The 19,321-nt window shown below is 47.9% G+C and overlaps 1 protein-coding gene across 3 annotated transcripts in view; it reads left to right on the top strand.

The window, feature by feature from the left end:
• Positions 1-661: 661 nt before the first annotated feature.
• The window catches only part of LOC306919003 (uncharacterized protein), a 58,020-nt gene continuing 39,360 nt past the window's right edge, over positions 662-19,321 (top strand). Inside the window, exons 1-8 of one of the 3 annotated variants that reach the window (XM_079531846.1) lie at positions 662-829; positions 11,972-12,310; positions 12,913-13,059; positions 13,336-13,387; positions 14,061-14,256; positions 14,570-14,703; positions 18,132-18,398; positions 18,801-19,067. In XM_079531846.1, the coding sequence (XP_079387972.1) occupies positions 11,998-12,310; positions 12,913-13,059; positions 13,336-13,387; positions 14,061-14,256; positions 14,570-14,703; positions 18,132-18,398; positions 18,801-19,067 (1,376 nt within the window). In that variant the 5' untranslated portion in view covers positions 662-829; positions 11,972-11,997. Of the gene's footprint in view, positions 830-1,128; positions 1,239-11,971; positions 12,311-12,912; positions 13,060-13,335; positions 13,388-14,060; positions 14,257-14,569; positions 14,704-18,128; positions 18,399-18,800; positions 19,068-19,321 lie in introns of those variants that run through there. The other 2 variants (XM_079531844.1, XM_079531845.1) reach the window with 2 other exon arrangements.

Below are 19,321 nucleotides of genomic sequence, written 5' to 3'. Positions count from 1 at the left end.
ATTTAGTTCTACTGGATCTCTTCTCCAATAGTCCCTCCCTGACATTTAGTTCTACTGGATCTCTTCTCCACTAGTCCCTCCCTGACATTTAGTTCTACTGGATCTCTTCTCCACTAGTCCCTCCCTGACATTTAGTTCTACTGGATCTCTTCTCCACTAGTCCCTCCCTGACATTTAGTTCTACTGGATCTCTTCTCCACTAGTCCCTCCCTGACATTTAGTTCTACTGGATCTCTTCTCCACTAGTCCCTCCCTGACATTTAGTTCTACTGGATCTCTTCTCCACTAGTCCCTCCCTGACATTTAGTTCTACTGGATCTCTTCTCCACTAGTCCCTCCCTGACATTTTAGTCTAGTTTTTATTTGTTAACGCAATTGTCAGTATATTTAGTCTTAGCTTTAGTCATCATAGCTAAAGTTATATTTAGTCAAATAGCTTATTTAGTCAGAGTTTCGTAGCTTTGTTTTTATTTGTTGACAATAATATTTAGTCTTTATTTTAGTCATATGTCCGGTTTAAGAAAGCGGAAACGGAAACGTCTTTCTTTCCAACAACCGGATACGGTTAGTGGGCGTGACATTCGAGCATCCGGATGTGCGCGCATAGCAGCCAGCCAATAGAAAGGTTCTGTTTGTTTGAGTGACAGGCAGCTGTGAGCAGTGCGAGCAGCTCGACTGTTTAGTGTTTATTAACGTTAACGTTAAAAATGACGTCTTTCTCACTAAAGTCGTGACGTATTAACCGTGTTGGACACTTTGTTTCCAGTTGGTGTAAAAAAGAAACACACACGGCGGAAAAAACACGTGTTTCTATACGTCATTTTGAAGCGTGAGTAAAATAAAGCTTTGTTAGCCTGTGTTGTTAGCTTAGCTTTAGCTTAGCCTCCCCGTCCGCCTAACGTTGTGTTGTTAGCTTAGTTTAGCCTCCCCGTCCGCCTAACGTTGTGTTGTTAGCTTAGCCTCCCCGTCCGCCTAACGTTGTGTTGTTAGCTTAGCCTCCCCGTCCGCCTAACGTTGTGTTGTTAGCGTTAGCTTAGCCTCCCCGTCCGTCTTAACGCTGTGTTGTTAGCGTTAGCTTAGCCTCCCCGTCCACCTAACGTTGTGTTGTTAGCTTTAGCTTAGCCTCCCCGTCCGCCTAACGTTGTGTTGTTAGCTTGTTAGCTGGTGTTTCCAGAGAGTACAACAGCGTTAGAACAACAAGTTGGAAGTGTTAAAACAAGCAGCCGTTCAACGGTCAGGTGTGTCAGTTTGTTGTAAAGACGTTTAGATGCTTCTAATGTTTATGTTTTAATGTGTTTGCTCTGTTTGTTGTTGCTCTTCTTGCTGTGTTTGTTTTGATTAGCTTCACTTCCATCACAGCACGCTAGCATGCTAATGCTAACGGTTGGAAGCTGCTACAGAACATTCATTGTTGTTACAGAATCTTTATTAATTCAGCATTTGAGCCACGTACCACCGTTTGATGACATTTAGCCTCTCAGACCCATCTGAGCCACGGACCACCATCTGATGCCTCTCAGACCCATCTGAGCCACGGACCACCGTTTGATGACATTTAGCCTCTCAGACCCATCTGAGCCACGGACCACCATTTAATGACATTTAGCCTCAGACCCATCTGAGCCACGGACCACCGTTTGATGACATTTAGCCTCTCAGACCCATCTGAGCCACGGACCACCATTTGACGACATTTAGCCTCTCAGACCCATCTGAGCCACGGACCACCATGTGATGACATTTAGCCTCTCAGACCCAAAACTAAATTGTTGTTGTTGGATCAGATTCTGTCCACAGTTCCATGCTGTATTTATGTTGGTACCATTAGGAGAGATAACAGGCATTGATTGATTGATTGATTGATTTATTAACAGTTTGCAGAATTACAGTACATTTCAAGTACACCTCAATACAAAGACTGTTAACTGTGAGTGGACACCATAAAGCATTACACTTGTTTACAAGAGGGTCCACCTTGTTCAATTCATTAAAACAATTAGAGACGTACGAGTATAAACAACTATATATATAGTCAAAACAGGAAATCATCATAGATGAGGTAAAAAGGGAAAATAAACATATACAGTGAGGGGAAAAAGGGGGGGGGGGGCAACACTGATCAAAATAACTATTCTGCATTCTCTAATTGTGGGCAGCAGTTTTTTCATGTCGAGGACCCCCAATTTATATTGTAAATTTAAATCAAAGTTAATTTAACTCTGAGGGTCCATTTGGTTCCATCTGTTCACTCAGAGTTACAGACCCATAAGGGTCCATTTGGTTCCATCTGTTCACTCAGAGTTACAGACCCATAAGGGTCCATTTGGTTCCATCTGTTCACTCAGAGTCACAGACCCATAAGGGTCCATTTGGTTCGATCTGTTCACTCAGAGTTACAGACCCATTAGGGTCCATTTGGTTCGATCTGTTCACTCAGAGTTACAGACCAATAAGGGTCCATTTGGTTCCTAACTATCATTTAGCTGGGGACCCCCTGGAACTCCCTCAAGGACCCCTGGGGGTCCCTGGACCCCACGTTGGGAACCACTGGTGTAGAATTCTTGTAAAATCAGTAATGCAGACGTTTAAGAATTTAACTCCTGAGTGGTTTCATGTTACGCTCCCAGGAGTTGAAGATCTAATAAGGGTCCATTTGGTTACCACCTCTCCATCATATAGCTGAATGGGGACCACCTGGAACCCCCTCAAGGACCCCTGGGGGTCCCCGGACCACATGGGGACCACCTGGAACCCCCTCAAGGACCACTGGTTGAAAACCACGGTTTTAGATATACGGATATTGTGTAAACAAACAAAGTGACATTCATTGTTTGTTTTGTGAAGAAGTCAAAGGCAGTGGTTCCCAAACTTTTTCGCGTCAAGGACCCCCAAATCAACATTTATTAGGCCACGGACCCCCATTTGAAAACATATGCCAGTGACCCCGATAAGGGAGGATTTTTACGGCTCTATCAGTGATTCCGAAACATATTAATTTCATGGACCCCCAAATTAACACGCATTATGCTACGGACCCCCGATTTAATGGCATTTCTACCCCAATTTATATTGTAAAACCACTGTTAATTTAACTCTGAGAGTGTACAAATGGAACCAAATGGACCCGTTAGGGTCCATTTGTACACTCTCTGAGTTACAGACCCATAAGGGTCCATTTGTAACCATCTCTAATTGAGCTAGGGACCCCCTGGAACTCCTGTAACTATCTCTAATTGAGCTAGGGCCTCACTCCACTGGCTACCTGTTAAATTCAGAATTGATTTTAAGATTTTATTATTTGTTTTTAAAGCCCTTAATGGTTTGGCCCCCCTGTATCTATCGGTCCTAATGGACCCATACTCCCCAGCCAGGGCCCTGAGGTCAGCTGACCAGCGGCTCCTGACCGTGCCAAATTCTAATTACAGGTCCAGAGGCGACCGTGCTTTTTCAGTGGCCGGCCCCAAACTCTGGAACTGTTTACCCCTATACATTAAGTCTGCCCGCTCCTTAGAGGCTTTTAAATCTTTGCTTAAAACACATCTTTTCTCCCTGGCATTCAATGTTGTTTGACCTAGTTATCCTGTCTAAATACTTGTGTTGCTTCAATGTTGTTTTACTATATTGTTTGTGTTGATTGTATGCTTGTTATATGTTCATGTACAGCACTTTAACCCCCTAACCCTAACCCTAACCCCCTAACCCTGTTATATGTTCATGTACAGCACTTTAACCCCCTAACCCTAACCCTAACCCCCTAACCCTGTTATATGTTCATGTACAGCACTTTAACCCCCTAACCCTAACCCCCTAACCCTGTTATATGTTCATGTTCAGCACTTTAACCCCCTAACCCTAACCCTGTTATATGTTCATGTTCAGCACTTTAACCCCCTAACCCTAACCCCGTTATATGTTCATGTTCAGCACTTTAACCCCCTAACCCTAACCCCCTAACCCTGTTATATGTTCATGTTCAGCACTTTAACCCCCTAACCCTAACCCTGTTATATGTTCATGTTCAGCACTTTAACCCCCTAACCCTAACCCTGTTATATGTTCATGTTCAGCACTTTAACCCCCTAACCCTAACCCCGTTATATGTTCATGTTCAGCACTTTAACCCCCTAACCCTAACCCCCTAACCCTGTTATATGTTCATGTTCAGCACTTTGGGTGACCTTCTGGTCTTTGTAAATGTGCTCTATAAATAAAGTTTGATTTGATTAGGGACCCCCTGGAACTCCTGTAACTATCTCTAATTGAGCTAGGGACCCCCTGGAACTCCTGTAACTATCTCTAATTGAGCTAGGGACCCCCTGGAACTCCTGTAACTATCTCTAATTGAGAACTCCTGTAACTATCTCTAATTGAGCTAGGGACCCCCTGGAACTCCTGCTGTAACTATCTCTAATTGAGCTAGGGACCCCCTGGAACTCCTGTAACTATCTCTAATTGAGCTAGGGACCCCCTGGAACTCCTGTAACTATCTCTAATTGAGCTAGGGACCCCCTGGAACTCCTGTAACTATCTCTAATTGAGCTAGGGACCCCCTGGAACTCCTGTAACTATCTCTAATTGAGCTAGGGACCCCCTGGAACTCCTGTAACTATCTCTAATTGAGCTAGGGACCCCCTGGAACTCCTGTAACTATCTCTAATTGAGCTAGGGACCCCCTGGAACTCCCTCAAGGACCCCCAGGGGTCAAAGGTGTTGGTCAAAGGCTGATCATACAAATATCTCCCTCTAAATGCTGACAGTTTTCTGATAGACTCATGTTTGTATATCAGTGATGCTCCCCCCCCCCCCCCTCCCATGTTTGTATATCAGTGATGCTCCCCCCCCCTCCCATGTTTGTATATCAGTGATGCTCCCCCCCCCCCTCCCATGTTTGTATATCAGTGATGCTTCCCCCCCCCCTCCCATGTTTGTATATCAGTGATGCTTCCCCCCCCCTCCCATGTTTGTATATCAGTGATGCCCCCCCCCCTCCCATGTTTGTATATCAGTGATGCTCCCCCCCCCCCCCCTCCCATGTTTGTATATCAGTGATGCTCCCCCCCCCCCCTCCCATGTTTGTATATCAGTGATGCTCCCCCCCCCCCCCCCTCCCATGTTTGTATATCAGTGATGCTCCCCCCCCTCCCATGTTTGTATATCAGTGATGCTTCCCCCCCCCTCCCATGTTTGTATATCAGTGATGCCCCCCCCCCTCCCATGTTTGTATATCAGTGATGCCCCCCCCCCTCCCATGTTTGTATATCAGTGATGCTCCCCCCCCCTCCCATGTTTGTATATCAGTGATGCCCCCCCCCCTCCCATGTTTGTATATCAGTGATGCCCCCCCCCCTCCCATGTTTGTATATCAGTGATGCCCCCCCCCCCTCCCATGTTTGTATATCAGTGATGCCCCCCCCCCTCCCATGTTTGTATATCAGTGATGCTCCCCCCCCCCCTCCCATGTTTGTATATCAGTGATGCCCCCCCCCCTCCCATGTTTGTATATCAGTGATGCTCCCCCCCCCCCCCTCCCATGTTTGTATATCAGTGATGCTCCCCCCCCCCTCCCATGTTTGTATATCAGTGATGCTCCCCCCCCCCCCCTCCCATGTTTGTATATCAGTGATGCTCCCCCCCCCCTCCCATGTTTGTATATCAGTGATGCTCCCCCCCCCCCTCCCATGTTTGTATATCAGTGATGCTTCCCCCCCCCTCCCATGTTTGTATATCAGTGATGCTCCCCCCCCCTCCCATGTTTGTATATCAGTGATGCCCCCCCCCCCTCCCATGTTTGTATATCAGTGATGCTCCCCCCCCCCTCCCATGTTTGTATATCAGTGATGCCCCCCCCCCTCCCATGTTTGTATATCAGTGATGCTCCCCCCCCCCCCCTCCCATGTTTGTATATCAGTGATGCTCCCCCCCCCCTCCCATGTTTGTATATCAGTGATGCTCCCCCCCCCCCCCCCTCCCATGTTTGTATATCAGTGATGCTTCCCCCCCCCCCTCCCATGTTTGTATATCAGTGATGCTCCCCCCCCCCCCTCCCATGTTTGTATATCAGTGATGCTTCCCCCCCCCTCCCATGTTTGTATATCAGTGATGCTCCCCCCCCCCTCCCATGTTTGTATATCAGTGATGCTCCCCCCCCCCCCCCTCCCATGTTTGTATATCAGTGATGCTTCCCCCCCCCCCCTCCCATGTTTGTATATCAGTGATGCTCCCCCCCCCCCTCCCATGTTTGTATATCAGTGATGCTCCCCCCCCCCCCCTCCCATGTTTGTATATCAGTGATGCTTCCCCCCCCCTCCCATGTTTGTATATCAGTGATGCTCCCCCCCCCCTCCCATGTTTGTATATCAGTGATGCTCCCCCCCCCCCCCCTCCCATGTTTGTATATCAGTGATGCTTCCCCCCCCCTCCCATGTTTGTATATCAGTGATGCTCCCCCCCCCCTCCTCCCATGTTTGTATATCAGTGATGCCCCCCCCCCCTCCCATGTTTGTATATCAGTGATGCTCCCCCCCCCTCCCATGTTTGTATATCAGTGATGCCCCCCCCCCCTCCCATGTTTGTATATCAGTGATGCCCCCCCCCCTCCCATGTTTGTATATCAGTGATGCCCCCCCCCCTCCCATGTTTGTATATCAGTGATGCCCCCCCCCCCTCCCATGTTTGTATATCAGTGATGCTCCCCCCCCCCCTCCCATGTTTGTATATCAGTGATGCCCCCCCCCCCTCCCATGTTTGTATATCAGTGATGCTCCCCCCCCCCCCTCCCATGTTTGTATATCAGTGATGCTCCCCCCCCCCCTCCCATGTTTGTATATCAGTGATGCTCCCCCCCCCCCCCTCCCATGTTTGTATATCAGTGATGCTCCCCCCCCCCCTCCCATGTTTGTATATCAGTGATGCTCCCCCCCCCCTCCCATGTTTGTATATCAGTGATGCTTCCCCCCCCCCTCCCATGTTTGTATATCAGTGATGCTCCCCCCCCCTCCCATGTTTGTATATCAGTGATGCCCCCCCCCCCTCCCATGTTTGTATATCAGTGATGCTCCCCCCCCCCCTCCCATGTTTGTATATCAGTGATGCCCCCCCCCCCTCCCATGTTTGTATATCAGTGATGCTCCCCCCCCCCCCTCCCATGTTTGTATATCAGTGATGCTCCCCCCCCCCTCCCATGTTTGTATATCAGTGATGCTCCCCCCCCCCCTCCCATGTTTGTATATCAGTGATGCTCCCCCCCCCCCCCCTCCCATGTTTGTATATCAGTGATGCTTCCCCCCCCCCCTCCCATGTTTGTATATCAGTGATGCTCCCCCCCCCCCCCTCCCATGTTTGTATATCAGTGATGCTTCCCCCCCCCCTCCCATGTTTGTATATCAGTGATGCTCCCCCCCCCCCTCCCATGTTTGTATATCAGTGATGCTCCCCCCCCCCCCCCCTCCCATGTTTGTATATCAGTGATGCTTCCCCCCCCCCCTCCCATGTTTGTATATCAGTGATGCTCCCCCCCCCCCCTCCCATGTTTGTATATCAGTGATGCTCCCCCCCCCCCCCCTCCCATGTTTGTATATCAGTGATGCTTCCCCCCCCCCTCCCATGTTTGTATATCAGTGATGCTCCCCCCCCCCCTCCCATGTTTGTATATCAGTGATGCTCCCCCCCCCCCCCCTCCCATGTTTGTATATCAGTGATGCTTCCCCCCCCCTCCCATGTTTGTATATCAGTGATGCTCCCCCCCCTCCCATGTTTGTATATCAGTGATGCTTCCCCCCCCCCTCCCATGTTTGTATATCAGTGATGCTCCCCCCCCCCCCCCTCCCATGTTTGTATATCAGTGATGCTCCCCCCCCCCCTCCCATGTTTGTATATCAGTGATGCTCCCCCCCCCCTCCCATGTTTGTATATCAGTGATGCTCCCCCCCCCCCCTCCCATGTTTGTATATCAGTGATGCCCCCCCCCCCTCCCATGTTTGTATATCAGTGATGCTCCCCCCCCCCCTCCCATGTTTGTATATCAGTGATGCTTCCCCCCCCCTCCCATGTTTGTATATCAGTGATGCTCCCCCCCCCCCCCTCCCATGTTTGTATATCAGTGATGCTCCCCCCCCCCTCCCATGTTTGTATATCAGTGATGCTTCCCCCCCCCTCCCATGTTTGTATATCAGTGATGCTCCCCCCCCCCTCCCATGTTTGTATATCAGTGATGCTCCCCCCCCCCCCCCCTCCCATGTTTGTATATCAGTGATGCTCCCCCCCCCCTCCCATGTTTGTATATCAGTGATGCTCCCCCCCCCCCCTCCCATGTTTGTATATCAGTGATGCTTCCCCCCCCCCTCCCATGTTTGTATATCAGTGATGCTTCCCCCCCCCTCCCATGTTTGTATATCAGTGATGCTCCCCCCCCCCTCCCATGTTTGTATATCAGTGATGCTCCCCCCCCCCCCCTCCCATGTTTGTATATCAGTGATGCTCCCCCCCCCCTCCCATGTTTGTATATCAGTGATGCTCCCCCCCCCCCCTCCCATGTTTGTATATCAGTGATGCTCCCCCCCCCCCCTCCCATGTTTGTATATCAGTGATGCTCCCCCCCCCCCCCTCCCATGTTTGTATATCAGTGATGCTCCCCCCCCCCTCCCATGTTTGTATATCAGTGATGCTTCTGATACCTCTGATAGACTCATGTTTGTATATCAGTGATGCTTCTGAATTTCTGATACCTTTTTAATAACCCCCCCCCCCCGATAGACTCATGTTTGTATATCAGTACCCCCCCCCCCCCCCCTCCCATGTCATGTTTGTATATCAGTGATGCTTCTGATACCTTTTTAATACCCCCCCCCCCCCCCCCCCCCTCCCATGTCAAAATATGTTGTTCCAGGGCAGGGACCCCCAGAAGCAAAGATTTGAGTTAAAGATGTTTTATTTAAAGAAAAATCTATACATTCAAAGATTTCCCCCCCCAAAATGAGCAGATCTACCGGGTCATAACATGGCATATATCTGCTATAGATTTGAACAGAAATGAGCAGATCTACCGGGTCATAACATGGCATATATCTGCTATAGATTTGAACAGAAATGAGCAGATCTACCGGGTCATAACATGGCATATATCTGCTATAGATTTGAACAGAAATGAGCAGATCTACCGGGTCATAACATGGCATATACCTGCTATAGATTTGAACAGAAATGAGCAGATCTACCGGGTCATAACATGGCATATATCTGCTATAGATTTGAACAGAAATGAGCAGATCTACCGGGTCATAACATGGCATATATCTGCTATAGATTTGAACAGGCATCAACATCACATGTAAAGAATTTAAGATTTGAATGGCTTTATCGCCCTTAATCAGTGGTTCTCAAGCAGTGGTCCCCGAGGGGGTTCCAGGTGGTCCCCATGCAGCTACATTATGATGAGTTGGTAACCAAATGGACCCTTTTTAGATCTTTAACTCTTGAGAGTGTAAAATGAAACCAAATGGACCCTTTTTAGATCTTTAACTCTTGAGAGTGTAAAATGAAACCAAATGGACCCTTTTTAGATCTTTAACTCTTGAGAGTGTAAAATGAAACCAAATGGACCCTTTTTAGATCTTTAACTCTTGAGAGTGTAAAGTGAAACCAAATGGACCCTTTTTAGATCTTTAACTCTTGAGAGTGTAAAATGAAACCAAATGGACCCTTTTTAGATCTTTAACTCTTGAGAGTGTAAAATGAAACCAAATGGACCCTTTTTAGATCTTTAACTCTTGAGAGTGTAAAGTGAAACCAAATGGACCCTTTTTAGATCTTTAACTCTTAAGAGTGTAAAGTGAAACCAAATGGACCCTTTTTAGATCTTTAACTCTTGAGAGTGTAAAATGAAACCAAATGGACCCTTTTTAGATCTTTAACTCTTGAGAGTGTAAAGTGAAACCAAATGGACCCTTTTTAGATCTTTAACTCTTGAGAGTGTAAAGTGAAACCAAATGGACCCTTTTTAGATCTTTAACTCTTGAGAGTGTAAAATGAAACCAAATGGACCCTTTTTAGATCTTTAACTCTTGAGAGTGTAAAGTGAAACCAAATGGACCCTTTTTAGATCTTTAACTCTTAAGAGTGTAAAGTGAAACCAAATGGACCCTTTTTAGATCTTTAACTCTTGAGAGTGTAAAATGAAACCAAATGGACCCTTTTTAGATCTTTAACTCTTGAGAGTGTAAAGTGAAACCAAATGGACCCTTTTTAGATCTTTAACTCTTGAGAGTGTAAAGTGAAACCAAATGGACCCTTTTTAGATCTTTAACTCTTGAGAGTGTAAAATGAAACCAAATGGAGCCTTTTTAGATCTTTAACTCTTGAGAGTGTAAAGTGAAACCAAATGGACCCTTTTTAGATCTTTAACTCTTGAGAGTGTAAAATGAAACCAAATGGACCCTTTTTAGATCTTTAACTCTTGAGAGTGTAAAGTGAAACCAACTGGACCGTGACGGGTCCATTTGGTTTCATTTTATGCTCTCAAGAGTTACATTGTTAAACATCTGTATTACTTAATGTCTTAATTTACATGTAAAGTTTACACAAATTGAGAATGTAAAATAATTGTTATTTTGATCGTTTGCCTGTTATCTCTCCTAATCGTACCAACATCTGAGAGGCTAAATGTTGGTCCGTGGCTCAGATGGGTCTGAGAGGCTAAATGTCATCAGATGGTGGTCCGTGGCTCAGATGGGTCTGAGAGGCTAAATGTCATCAAATGGTGGTCCGTGGCTCAAATGGATCTGAGAGGCTAAATGTCATTAAATGGTGGTCCGTGGCTCAGATGGGTCTGAGGGGCTAAATGTCATTAAATGGTGGTCCGTGGCTCAGATGGGTCTGAGAGGCTAAATTGTCATCAAATGGTGGTCCGTGGCTCAGATGGGTCTGAGAGGCTAAATGTCATCAGATGGTGGTCCGTGGCTCAGATGGGTCTGAGAGGCTAAATGTCATCAAATGGTGGTCCGTGGCTCAAATGGATCTGAGAGGCTAAATGTCATTAAATGGTGGTCCGTGGCTCAGATGGGTCTGAGGGGCTAAATGTCATCAGATGGTGGTCCGTGGCTCAGATGGGTCTGAGAGGCTAAATGTCATTAAATGGTGGTCCGTGGCTCAGATGGGTCTGAGAGGCTAAATGTCATCAAATGGTGGTCCGTGGCTCAAATGGGTCTGAGAGGCTAAATGTCATTAAATGGTGGTCCTTGGCTCAAATGGGTCTGAGAGGCTAAATGTCATCAGATGGTGGTCCGTGGCTCAAATGGGTCTGAGAGGCTAAATGTCATCAGATGGTGGTCCGTGGCTCAAATGGGTCTGAGAGGCTAAATGTCATCAGATGGTGGTCCGTGGCTCAAATGGGTCTGAGAGGCTAAATGTCATCAGATGGTGGTCCGTGGCTCAAATGGGTCTGAGAGGCTAAATGTCATCAGATGGTGGTCCGTGGCTCAAATGGGTCTGAGAGGCTAAATGTCATCAAACGGTGGTCCGTGGCTCAAATGGGTCTGATAGGCTAAATGTCATTAAATGGTGGTCCGTGGCTCAGATGGGTCTGAGAGGCTAAATGTCATTAAATGGTGGTCCGTGGCTCAGATGGGTCTGAGAGGCTAAATGTCATCAAACGGTGGTACGTGGCTCAGATGGGTCTGAGAGGCTAAATGTCATCAAACGGTGGTCCGTGGCTCAAATGGGTCTGAGAGGCTAAATGTCATCAAATGGTGGTCCGTGGCTCAAATGGGTCTGAGAGGCTAAATGTCATCAAACGTTGGTCCGTGGCTCAGTTCATTTGTTTAATAACCTCCTAGATGACAAATCCATTGAGAAACGGACCTTTGCACTCCGCGGTCACGGAACAGCCGTAAACCACCTAGTTTGTTTATACATATTGTATTATATTCACAGGTCTATAATATGTTTATATATATATATATGTATTATATATTTCCAGGTCTATAACATGACGGCGCTGCAACAATGACGTCGCGGTTCGGCAAGACGTACAGCCGCAAGGCGGCGGGCGGTGGGGGCGGAGCTTCGGGCGGAGGAGGGGGAGGAGAGTCCAAGTTCGACGAGGTCCTCTCGTCGTCGTCGTCCAATAAGCAGCGCGCCACGTCTCTGAGCACCAAGTGGGGAAAGACCACCTACAAGGCTGCCGTCCTGGGCTCCAAGAGGCCCGCTCCCCCCGCCGCCGGGACCCCCCCCCACCACCACACGGGACGGACCGCCAAGAAGAACCACGAGGTCGTCCGCAAGAGGCCCCGCCTCCAGGAGGCCGCCGCCGCTACGGGTGGGTCGCGATTTTAGTCGACGAATGAAAAAAACTAGACTGTGAAATAAATGTAACCCATTTAGACCTGAGACCAGATTCTACTAACTTCAGTTGGAGAAAATGATCATTGGGGAATTATTGTTTTACTGTTGTTTCTGTTACCTTGTAGGTGGTTGTACCGTTGTACTGTCGAGTAACTCCATCAATACCCCTAAAGATACCCTGATAACATTGTGTATGGTGATACTTAGCTCTGGTCCATAGCCTTCTACTGCTTCTACCATTCTGCCCTGCAGTATAAGGCTATGGGACTTTCGGTTTTAAATCTCAAATCGAAGAGTGCGTCTACTAAGGAAAGTAGGCTTTCTATTGACACAACCCGTCTTTGTATTGGTGAGTAGGTCAAACGTTCGTGAGATTTCCACTAAAGAGGAGAGGCTGGTCTGATTTCGATTTGAGATTTAAAACCGAAAGTCCCATAGCCTTATACTGCAGGGCAGAATGGTAGAAGCAGTAGAAGGCTATGGACCAGAGCTAGGTGATACTGCTGTATTGTGATCATTTGTGATCATTTGTGGTGATGTTATATTCTTCCATATCCCCCCCTCCCCCTCCCCCAGACGAAGACCATGAAGACCCGTTCGGCTTCGACAGCGACGAGGAGTCCAAGCCTGTGACCTCATCGCGCAGCGCTGTGACCTCATCTCGCAGCGCTGTGACATCATCTCGCAGCGCCGTGACCTCATCTCGCAGCACTGGAGGAGCAGGTAATTTAACTGTGACAGCATCTTGCAGCGCTGTGACCTCATCTCGCAGCGCCGTGACCTCATCTCAGGAGGAAGTCACTAATGTTGCTCTGGAGAGGGAAGTCTGTAGCTCTCTGGTGGAGCTGTTGCCCCCGCGACCCGACTACGGATAAGCGGTTGAAGATGGATGGATGGATGTATGACATTGTGATAAAAAACCCTGTTCTCTCTCTGTGTGTGTGCGTGTGTGTGTGTGTGTGCGTGCGCGTGTGCGTGTGTGTGTGTGTGCGTGCTCAGGTGAGACGGCGCAGCATAGCAGCTACTCGTGGTACCGCAACGCCTCAGACAGGTACCGACGTGTTCATGTTTGTTAACCCATTCTGGGCGGGAACTCCTTTTGGTGTTAGCATTATGTTATGCTCTAGCTATTGAAAATCACACCCGTGTGAACTGAGTGGTGCAACTCCCCTCCCCCCCCCCCCCCCCTCTCTCTCTCTCTCTCTCTCTCTCTCTCTCTCTCTCTGTAATTAACAGGCAACAGTGCAATACTATATCTCTGTCTCTGTTTCTGGCACAACAGCGCCCCTACTGGTACTCATGAGTCACACATGAGTCACACACAAACAAACACGTCACAAACATAGGTGTCACGGACATTGCTGTTCCTTTGAGTGGTTGCACCACTCAAAAATAGCAGATCTACAAGCTCATAGCGCGCCACCGAGTGGCGTGCTACGAGCTTGTAGGTCTGCTATTTTTGAAAAATCGAAGAACGGCTGACATAGAAACAGCTTTTTCAGAAAACTGTCAGGATGTAGAAGACATTTTTAGAATCTGATCTCAGGTCAGAATGGGTTTTACAGCAGGTTTTTACTTCCTGATTCTCGGTTTTCCGGCCAAATCGGCTTTAAAACTAAACGTGCTCGCTGTCGAAAATACACTTGTGGCGTCGAGAGCCCTCCACAAGATGGCGCTGTGGGGCCATATTAACGGTGTTAATGATCCCTGATTGGTCTTCGCAGCGACAGGAAGCCACGCCCATCCCAGACCACCGCCCTGAAAACAGACTCCTCCTCTTCCTCCTCCTCCTGGGACGCCGTGGTCAGCGAGCGTAAGCCCCGCCCCCCGTCACAGAGCTCCGCCCTGAAAATAGACCCCGCCTCCTCCTCGTCTTCCTGGGACGACATCGTCAGCGAGCGAACGCCGTCGCTCTGCCAGGTATTACATCATCACTTATTACATCATCACTTATTACATCATCACTTATTACATCATCGTCTTAATCACAGTTATTACATCATCGTCCCCTGGGGTCCCCGGACCCCACTTTGGGAACCAGTGGCTTATAGCCAATGGAGACACCCTGACATGTGACTCCATATATGGTCCTTCCTGTGGCCACAATAACCTGACATGTGACTCCATATATGGTCCTTCCTGTGGCCACAATAACCTGACATGTGACTCCATATATGGTCCTTCCTGTGGCCACAATAACCTGACATGTGATTTCCATATATGGTCCTTCCAGGCCGCCACCCTGAAAGCCACAGGCCACGCCTCCTCCTCGGCGTGGGACTCCATCGTGGGCCTGACTCCGCCCCTTCCTCCTCGGAGCTCTGCCTCCCTCTGGGTGGGCGGCGGCCTAGAGCCGGAGCGCAGCAGGTGGGCCTTATCTGATTGGATGATCAGCACAATGATCTGATACAATCACTATTATCTGATATAATCACTATTATCTTGAGGTCGTAACACTTGACGTGCTGTAATAATGTGTTGTGACATGTGACGTTTTGTGAGCTTGTACATTTGCTATTTCTATTCTATTTTTGAAAGTATAAAATGATTTATTTCAAAGAGGTCACAACCTCTGCATTTTGGTGATACGACTATAAACTAAGTTTAAAGTGTGCATTTATTTTTATAAGTAAGGGATAATGTCTGGCTAGGTGGTCGTAGGGAGATAATTCACCTCCTTTATGTAAGGGATAATGTCTGGCTAGGTGGTCGTTGTAGGGAGATAATTCACCTCCTTTATGTAAGGGATAATGTCTGGCTAGGTGGTCGTTGTAGGGAGATAATTCACCTCCTTTATGTAAGGGATAATGTCTGGCTAGGTGGCTGTTGTAGGGAGATAATTCACCTCCTTTATGTAAGGGATAATGTCAGGCTAGGTGGTCGTTGTAGGGAGATAATTCACCTCCTTTATGTAAGGGATAATGTCTGGCTAGGTGGTCGTTGTAGGGAGATAATTCACCTCCTTTATGTAAGGGATAATGTCTGGCTAGGTGGCCGTTGTAGGGAGATAATTCACCTCCTTTATGTAAGGGATAATGTCTGGCTAGGTGGTCGTTGTAGGGAGATAATTCACCTCCTTTATGTAAGGGATAATGTCTGGCTAGGTGGTCGTTGTAGGGAGATAATTCACATCCTTTATGTAAGGGATAATGTCTGGCTAGGTGGTCGTTGTAGGGAGATAATTCACCTCCTTTATGTAAGGGATAATGTCTGGCTAGGTGGTCGTAGGGAGATAATTCATCTCCTTTATGTAAGGGATAAAGTCTGGCTAGGTGGTCGTTGTAGGGAGATAATTCACATCCTTTATGTAAGGGATAATGTCTGGCTAGGTGGTCGTTGTAGGGAGATAATTCACCTCCTTTATGTAAGGGATAATGTCTGGCTAGGTGGTCGTTGTAGGGAGATAATTCACCTCCTTTATGTAAGGGATAATGTCTGGCTAGCTGGTCGTTGTAGGGAGATAATTCACCTCCTTTATGTAAGGGATAATGTCTGGCTAGGTGGTCGTTGTAGGGAGATAATTCACCTCCTTTATGTAAGGGATAATGTCTGGCTAGGTGGTCGTTGTAGGGAGATAATTCACCTCCTTTATGTAAGGGATAATGTCTGGCTAGGTGGTCGTTGTAGGGAGATAATTCACCTCCTTTATGTAAGGGATAAAGTCTGGCTAGGTGGTCGTTGTAGGGAGATAGAGCAGAGCGGTCTGTTATAGAGCGGTCTGTTATAGAGCGGTCTGTTATAGAGCGGTCTGTTATAGAGCACAGCGGTCTGTTATAGAGCGGTCTGTTATAGAGCACAGCGGTCTGTTATAGAGAGGTCTGTTATAGAGCACAGCGGTCTGTTATAGAGCGGTCTGTTATAGAGCACAGCGGTCTGTTATAGAGCGGTCTGTTATAGAGCACAGCGGTCTGTTATAGAGCGGTCTGTTATAGAGCACAGCGGTCTGTTAGAGCACAGCGGTCTGTTATAGAGCGGTCTGTTATAGAGCGGTCTGTTATAGAGCGGAGCAGTCTGTTATAGAGAGGTCTGTTATAGAGAGGTCTGTTATAGAGCGGTCTGTTATAGAGCGGTCTGTTATAGAGCGGTCTGTTATAGAGCGGAGCAGTCTGTTATAGAGAGGTCTGTAATAGAGCGGTCTGTTATAGAGCGGAGAGGTCTGTTATAGATAAGAGCGGTCTGTTATAGAGCGGTCTGTTATAGAGCGGTCTGTTATAGAGCGGTAGAGCAGTCTGTTATAGAGCGGATCGGTCTGTTATAGAGAGGTCTGTTATAGAGAGGTCTGTTATAGAGAGGTCTGTTATAGAGCGGTCTGTTATAGAGAGGTCTGTTATAGAGCGGTCTGTTATAGAGCGGTCTGTTATAGAGAGGTCTGTTATAGAGAGGTCTGTTATAGAGAGGTCTGTTATAGAGAGGTCTGTTATAGAGCGGTCTGTTATAGAGAGGTCTGTTATAGAGCGGTCTGTTATAGAGCGGTCTGTTATGGAGCGGTCTGTTATGGAGCGGTCTGTTATAGAGCGGTCTGTTATAGAGCGGTATGTTATAGAGCGGTCTGTTATAGAGCGGTCTGTTATAGAGCGGTCTGTTATAGAGCACAGCGGTCTGTTATAGAGCGGTCTGTTATAGAGCGGTAGAGCAGTCTGTTATAGAGCGGTCTGTTATAGAGAGGTCTGTTATAGAGAGGTCTGTTATAGAGCGGTCTGTTATAGAGAGGTCTGTTATAGAGCGGTCTGTTATAGAGCGGTCTGTTATAGAGCGGAGCAGTCTGTTATAGAGAGGTCTGTTATAGAGCGGTCTGTTATAGAGCGGTCTGTTATAGAGCGGAGCAGTCTGTTATAGAGCGGTCTGTTATAGAGCGGTCTGTTATAGAGCGGTCTGTTATAGAGCGGATCGGTCTGTTATAGAGAGGTCTGTTATAGAGAGGTCTGTTATAGAGAGGTCTGTTATAGAGCGGTCTGTTATAGAGCGGTCTGTTATAGAGCGGTCTGTTATAGAGCGGTCTGTTATAGAGAGGTCTGTTATAGAGCGGTCTGTTATAGAGAGGTCTGTTATAGAGAGGTCTGTTATAGAGCGGTCTGTTATAGAGCGGTCTGTTATAGAGCGGTCTGTTATAGAGAGGTCTGTTATAGAGAGGTCTGTTATAGAGCGGTCTGTTATAGAGAGGTCTGTTATAGAGCGGTCTGTTATAGAGCGGTCTGTTATAGAGCGGTCTGTTATAGAGCGGTATGTTATAGAGCGGTCTGTTATAGAGAGGTCTGTTATAGAGCGGTCTGTTATAGAGCGGTCTGTTATAGAGCGGTCTGTTATAGAGCGGTCTGTTATAGAGCGGTCTGTTATAGAGCGGAGCGGTCTGTTATAGAGCGGTCTGTTATAGAGCACAGCGGTCTGTTATAGAGCGGTCTTTTATAGAGCGGTCTGTTATAGAGTGGCCTGTTATAGAGCACAGCGGTCTGTTATAGAGCGGTCTGTTATAGAGCGATCTGTTATAGAGCTGTCTGTTATAGAGCGGTCTGTTATAGAGCGGTCTGTTATAGAGCGGTCTGTTATAGAGTGGTCTGTTATAGAGCACAGCGGTCTGTTATAGAGCGGTCTGTTATAGAGCGGTCTGTTATAGAGACGTCTGTTATAGAGAAGAGCGGTCTGTTATAGAGCGGTCTGTTATAGAGCGGTCTGTTATAGAGCGGAACGGTCTGTTATCCAGACATAACACAACGCTCAGCGATTGACCAATCAGAATCAAGCATTCAACCAAGCCGTGTAATACGTGTATTTAACTCTTGTAACGGCCCCAACAGCAGCAGGGTGGAAAGGCCACACCCCCAGGAGGCGGGGCTCCAGAGGCTCCACCCCCCTGAGGCCGAGCCCACGGAGCCGTCGATGGCGGCCCACCGTTCGGACTCGCTGGCCCATCGTCTGGGCTCCACGTCCAACTGTCGCACGTACCGCCGGCCCGACAGGAAGAAGCAGGACGACCGCACAACCTCCCACCAACTCGCCGACGACTGCACGACTTCCCACCGAGTCGCCGACGACCGCACGACTTCCGAGCGACTCCCCGCCAACGAGTAAGGCCCACTGTCGTCTTAAATCATGACGCTTTTCAGAAAAAACTCCTATTTCTAAAGCTGTGGTTCTCAGACTATTTCATGTCAAGGACCCCCAAAAATGATCTGTATTTAGTCGCTGGACAATCTGGACAAAAGCCTTATGTGCCAAAACATTTTATTTAAATGTTGTCAATGTTGTATAGAGGGTATACATACATAATATGATATATATATCCGATATAATGTTGTATAGAGGGTATACGCCCTTTAAAAAAAATAGCAGATCTACAACCTCATAGCGTGGCACCGAGCTAAGAGCTTGTAGATCTGCTATTTTTCAACAGCTAAAGTATAACATAATGCTGGGGTTCCCGCCCTGAATGGGTTAAATGTTCAACCTAAACTCCTTGTGATTGACAGCCCCTCCGCTGACGATGGGCGTGGCCGGAGGCGGGACCAGACGGTGCTCCACCCCTCCTGCCTGTCTGTCAGCAACGTGTCAGTCATCCAGGCCCGAGGGGCGGGGCTTAGCGTCATCCAGGGCCCCGCCTCCAGGCCCCTCCCCCTGGCGGGCTCCGTCGTTGCCGCGGAGACGGTGGACTCGTCCTCTGATTGGCTGAGGGGGAAGGCGGAGTCGTCTTCTGATTGGCCGAGGAGGAAGGCGGAGTCGGACCAGAGTAAACCCAGGTACGGATCGCAAAGAGTTGACTAATCCTGGCCAGGTTCATTTAGTCGACTAATACTGGCCAGGTTCATTTAGTCGACTAATCCTGGCCAGGTTCATTTAGTCGACTAATACTATGCCTAGAGCCTGACCGATGCCATATTTTTGGAGAGACCTAGACCACCGACGCCGATACGATGCCAATGTTTTGGACCGATGTTTAGTAATCAATATTAAAATAAAGCCCATACATCCACACAGAAAAGTCCTGTCTGAT

This window comes from Electrona antarctica (assembly GCF_951216825.1).
Source record: "Electrona antarctica genome assembly, contig: scaffold_54, whole genome shotgun sequence".
Classification (NCBI taxonomy): domain Eukaryota; kingdom Metazoa; phylum Chordata; class Actinopteri; order Myctophiformes; family Myctophidae; genus Electrona; species Electrona antarctica.
Note: the sequence above shows the minus strand (reverse complement) of the source record. Positions and strands in the feature narration are given on the sequence as shown.